Source organism: Zea mays, chromosome 5 (genome assembly GCF_902167145.1).
Source record: "Zea mays cultivar B73 chromosome 5, Zm-B73-REFERENCE-NAM-5.0, whole genome shotgun sequence".
In the NCBI taxonomy this organism is placed as follows: Eukaryota; Viridiplantae; Streptophyta; class Magnoliopsida; order Poales; family Poaceae; genus Zea; species Zea mays.
The window spans coordinates 174872122-174877438 of NC_050100.1; the positions used below are offsets into that span (position 1 = coordinate 174872122).

General features: G+C 48.5%; 2 protein-coding genes across 6 annotated transcripts in view; one reads left to right on the forward strand and one right to left on the reverse strand.

Moving 5' to 3' along the window:
- Positions 1 to 1019: 1019 nt before the first annotated feature.
- LOC100304410 (Ammonium transporter 2) lies at positions 1020 to 4010 on the forward strand. 2 transcript variants are annotated; one of them, XM_035968124.1, is made up of 3 exons: positions 1020 to 1192; positions 1378 to 2337; positions 3276 to 4010. In XM_035968124.1, exons 2-3 carry the CDS (start codon positions 1410 to 1412, stop codon positions 3782 to 3784), a joined length of 1437 nt encoding a protein of 478 aa, XP_035824017.1. In that variant the 5' UTR covers positions 1020 to 1192; positions 1378 to 1409; the 3' UTR covers positions 3785 to 4010. The 2 variants fall into 2 exon arrangements, with proteins under 2 accessions (XP_035824017.1, NP_001159318.1); NM_001165846.1 differs by having other exon boundaries at positions 1093 to 2337; positions 3276 to 3872.
- Positions 3116 to 5317, reverse strand: part of LOC103627272 (protein FAR1-RELATED SEQUENCE 5) — a 4400-nt gene continuing 2198 nt past the window's right edge. Inside the window, exons 2-4 of one of the 4 annotated variants that reach the window (XR_553522.4) lie at positions 4778 to 5317; positions 4530 to 4649; positions 3116 to 3758 (exon numbers count right to left, since the gene is read on the reverse strand). The exon at positions 4778 to 5317 is cut by the window's right edge and continues 1782 nt beyond it. Coding sequence is in view for 1 of the 4 variants with exons in the window: in XM_008647561.3 (XP_008645783.1) it covers positions 4920 to 5317 (398 nt within the window). In the remaining 3 variants the exon portion in view is untranslated. Of the gene's footprint in view, positions 3880 to 4529; positions 4650 to 4773 lie in introns of those variants that run through there. The other 3 variants (XR_553521.4, XR_553523.3, XM_008647561.3) reach the window with 3 other exon arrangements.

Consider the following 5317-nt stretch of genomic DNA (forward strand, 5'->3'; position numbering starts at 1 on the left):
TGTCAGGTCGGTCAGTGGAGCGGCGAAGTGACTGCGGTCACTTCGGCTCTGTCGACTGAAGAGCGCGCGTCAGGATAAGGTGTTAGGCCATCCTTGCATTAAATGCTCCTGCGATACGGTCGGTTGGCGTGGCGATCTGGCCAAGGTTGCTTCTCTGCGAAGACTGGGCCTCAGGCGAGCCGAAGGTGTGTCCGTTGCTTGAGGGGGCCCTCGGGCGAGACGTGAATCCTCCGGGGTTGGCTGCCCTTGCCCGAGGCTGGGCTCGGGCGAGGCGAGATCGTGTCCCTTGAGTGGACTGAGCCTTGACTTAATCGCACCCATCAGGCCTTTGCAGCTTTGTGCTGATGGGGGTTACCAGCTGAGATTAGGAGTCTTGGGGGTACCCCTAACTATGGTCTCTGACATATATATTGAATTCTTATACTTAATATATGTGAACTATTATTTTTAAAATAAAAATATAATCAATTCGTGCCCGTGCCAGCACTACAGGTTAAGATGGTGGCCCAGACACGACGGTCGTGCCGTGCCAGGCACTGGTACTATACTAGCCGGGTCGTGCTTGGGCCGTGCTTTTACGTATCGTGCCTGGGCTGGCCCATCGTATTAGTGTCAAATGGCCATCTATAATAGGGAGTACTAGTAAGTTGTGTTTGGTTTCAACTAAGTTGAGTCTGATGGACTTTGATGGATTATAAGGACGGGAACATCCATGTTTTGTTAGGAGAATAAATTTGTCCCTACCTTGTGTGATTTTGATGATAGGGCCGTTCCATTTCAATGTTTGGTTACAAGGATGGATTTGTTTCTAGCTAGTGTTTGATTGGAGAACATGGATGACCGTCCCCAATAGGTGGAGCCCACCTATCATCCACTCTGCATGTTTCCTTCTCGCGTAAAAAGCGAGACGCTAGCGTCGCACGGGCCGCCGTCGGTACACGCCTGCGGCTGAGGCCGCCGGGTACGAGGCTGCACGCCAGTGGCCGTTGCACCCGAGGCCAACGTGCCACCACGAGGCAAGAGAGAGAGAGAGACCGCGGCCTTCGCACCTAAAATCTGAGGCCCCGCGGCGGCCGCAATCACATTCGATGCCGGCAAGACAAGGCTTCCTCGCACACTGGCAGTTGACTTGTCTCCGCTCGTCCCACCTCATCCTCCTCCCTGATTTTTGCCACGAGCTCGTCCTAGCTAGGTATGTATTTCCTCTGAGGATGATCTCGTCCACGCATCGTATGTCTAGGATATCTCGCTTGGTTATTGTCCCGCCTCCAAATCAAACGCATCCTAAGTGACACAGGCATAGAGAAGCTTTGCTAGCGAAGTCCAGTAGTGCAACTCACCCCTTCCTGGTCCTGCTGCTCCGCCCTCTCCACCTAGCTACCACTCCCTTAGAGCGCCACTGCCAAGCCATGGCGGGAGGAGGGGCGGCCTACCAGAGCTCGTCGGCGTCGCCGGACTGGCTGAACAAGGGCGACAATGCGTGGCAGATGACGTCCGCGACGCTGGTGGGCCTGCAGAGCATGCCCGGGCTGGTGATCCTGTACGGCAGCATCGTGAAGAAGAAGTGGGCCATCAACTCGGCGTTCATGGCGCTGTACGCCTTCGCCGCCGTCTGGCTCTGCTGGGTGGTGTGGGCCTACAACATGTCGTTCGGCGACCGGCTGCTGCCCTTCTGGGGCAAGGCGAGGCCGGCGCTCGGGCAGCGCTTCCTGGTGGCGCAGTCCCAGCTCACGGCCACCGCCGTGCGGTACCGCGACGGGTCGCTCGAGGCGGAGATGCTCCACCCCTTCTACCCGGCCGCCACCATGGTGTACTTCCAGTGCGTGTTCGCCAGCATCACCGTCATCATCCTCGCCGGCTCGCTGCTGGGCCGCATGGACATCAAGGCCTGGATGGCCTTCGTCCCGCTCTGGATCACCTTCTCCTACACCGTCTCCGCCTTCTCGCTCTGGGGCGGCGGCTTCCTCTTCCAGTGGGGCGTCATCGACTACTCCGGCGGCTACGTCATCCACCTCTCCTCGGGAATCGCCGGCCTCACCGCCGCTTACTGGGTAGGGCCAAGGTCGGCGTCGGACAGGGAGCGGTTCCCTCCCAACAACATACTGCTGGTGCTGGCGGGGGCAGGCCTGCTGTGGCTCGGATGGACTGGCTTCAACGGCGGCGACCCGTACTCGGCCAACATCGACTCGTCCATGGCGGTGCTCAACACGCACATCTGCGCCTCCACCAGCCTCCTCATGTGGACCCTCCTTGACGTCTTCTTCTTCGGGAAGCCGTCGGTGATCGGTGCTGTGCAGGGCATGATCACCGGCCTTGTGTGCATCACGCCTGGCGCAGGTCAGTAGAGTAGCCTTGCCTTTCTCTTCGCTCCATTGGCAGATGGACTCCCTAATACTAACAAATTATATAAGTTGTGCAACTTGCACTGGTTGGTAATATAATATCCTGGGAACAGTGGAAAGAAAGCAAACTAAGGAAAACAAAGTCAGCAAAGAAGAATCAAAGCGTCTGCAACTTCTGCATTCAGGGCTCTTAGGTTCATCCTACAGCCGCCTAAATAGACTTTTTAAGGTAATCTCATCCACTAACATGCCACAACCTGTGATGACCTAATTGGTCGTGCAAGTACTTAATTTGGGTCTTCTCTTGTGTGAGGTGACACTCTTTGCTGCTAAGCTGCTAGCACCAATGGGCGTTGGTGGCCCTGGATTTTCAAAACCTTCACTTGTTTCGAACACATCTAACAGGCTAAAAACACTACAGATTGGTATTTTATCAGAAAAAAAGGGTTGGTAGTAAAAGAAACCTCCTAATGTCGTCCCAATCAGAACCAACTCCCCTTTGCGACCCCATTGGCCTGTAATTTCTTTTCTGTGTCATTTTTCTTATCAAACATCTCGAAGGGGGGAAAATATTTGGCTGACAGAGACACGGTTCTGACGATGGCTTATCCTTCCAAAATATTTTCTGTCAATAGATGGCAACCTTCCTTTTTGGTCTTGTTATGTTGGGAGATACTTTTAGCTTTTGTGTGTGTGGAAGTGCCCACATTTTATATAATATTTTTATTCGACAAAAATCCCTGATCCGAAAATTTATCTGTAAGCGAATGAAATTTCATGGAAGTCAACAAAAATAAGACCACAATATAATAGTCAAGCTGACAAAAGGGACACCAAGAATTTCATGGTACAGATTATAATTTGTAGCGAACAAGGCCCAAAGAACATTCTCCATTTTAACTGGTTACCTAACAAACACCTTCTATTCAATAGGCCTGGTGCAAGGGTGGGCAGCCATTGTCATGGGAATTCTCTCAGGTAGCATCCCCTGGTACACTATGATGGTACTGCACAAGAAATGGTCCTTCATGCAGAGGATCGACGACACCCTCGGCGTATTCCACACCCATGCGGTCGCTGGGCTCCTCGGCGGCGCCACTACTGGACTCTTTGCTGAGCCTGTCCTCTGCAACCTCTTCCTCGCCATCCCGGACTCCAGAGGTGCATTTTATGGTGGTGATGGTGGATCACAGTTTGGGAAGCAGATCGCTGGCGCACTCTTCGTCATTGGCTGGAACATTGTTATCACTTCCATAATCTGTGTTCTTATTGGCCTAGTCCTGCCCCTCCGAATTCCTGATGCACAGCTGCTTATCGGGGATGATGCTGTACATGGTGAGGAGGCGTATGCTATATGGGCAGAAGGCGAGCTCAACGATGTAACCCGCCAAGATGAAAGCAGGCATGGCAGCGTCGCTGTAGGAGTCACACAGAATGTTTGAGCATAGTTCTTGTAAGGTTGAAAGAAAGAAAAATACAAGTGCATTTGTTTGCTAATTGCTATTAACTGATGGCACAATTGTATGCAACAAAACACCTGTTCATGGAGGAATGTAGAGTGTCAGGATTTGATTTATTTTTTTTTTGGAATCTGGAATCTTTTCTGCTTTCATGATTGTCTATGCTGTATATTTGAAGCTGTAGAAACAAGATATTCTTTGGCACAAATTGTTGCAGTAGTTCATGTCATAACTCATGGAAGATCAAAACCTCAATTCATTATAACACTTTTTTATGCAAGTAAAAACCTGTGTTAGTTGAATTTAAGTTTGCTTACCACAAAAAAAGATAAGCATGCCAAGTGGCAAGTGCTCATTTTGGACACATTAACATGTCCATGTGGCACAACAGAAATGTAGAATCCTTCCCACAGTGAATTTTTAAACTGGACTAGGACAGTTTGCCCGTCCAACATAACGTAATACATATTTTAGACAACTGCTGGGATACCTGTTCTCAGTAGGTTACATGGCCCAATTTAGATTTGGTTACCACTTACCAGTGTCTATAAGCATGTGCCAGCTCTGAGTTCACATATTAAATCAAATGCACGTGCATTGGGGGCTAAAAATTGTTTTCCCCCAAAAAGAACAATGGTCTTCCTATTTCTGACAGAGTGAGAGTCAAAACGGGGCTTTGGAAATGTTGAATTATAGATATGTCCAAACTACAATGACCTAAACTCACATTCATCTTGAGCTTCTATCACAAAGTGGCAAATCCTCGTAGGATCTAAACCGGTCAATTGACCAAGACACATCACTCGAAGTAAATACTTAGTAGAAAATGCTAGTGCATTTCATCATACTGCAACAGTTTAGAACAGAAATATAAGTGCTTCATGGGCATTGACAAAAATATGGAACCAAAGATCATGTAAAAATTCAGGGAATCACAAGAACAATTACTAGGAAACTTGAAGGCATGAAACTTACTCAAGCCTGTATCTTTGACAAGCATCCGTTTCATCTCTATAAATGTACAATTTGAGAGAAGTTCTGAATGCATCTTGAAAGAACAAGGAAGTATCTTGTTCATCCTTAGCAGATAAGTCTAGGAGGTTAATTAGTGATCCTTTCAAGTGGCATAAGGTGCATGTTGGGTAACGTTTTCTAGGTATCTCTCCAATTCTTTCTCACCACTTTCAAGAGTCTCCCACAGTGCTTTCCTTAATGCATCCTGCCCTTGGCTCTTCGTGACAAGATCATAAGCATATCTCATAACATAGTTGCAGTATGCAGCTTCATCATTCATACATTCCTGATATGATGATTCATATTGTTTTGGATTAAAAACCCATTTCTTCGCATCCTTGGTCCACCGCTTCAGTATGTAGCTTTCTGGAATTTTGCATATATTTTTTATACTAAGAGCTTTCAAAGCATGTGGGCAAAGTAAACCCATTGTCTCAAACTTACTGCAGCTGCAACTTAATTGCATCATAGACATATTGAAATGAACTGTGCAAACTCTTG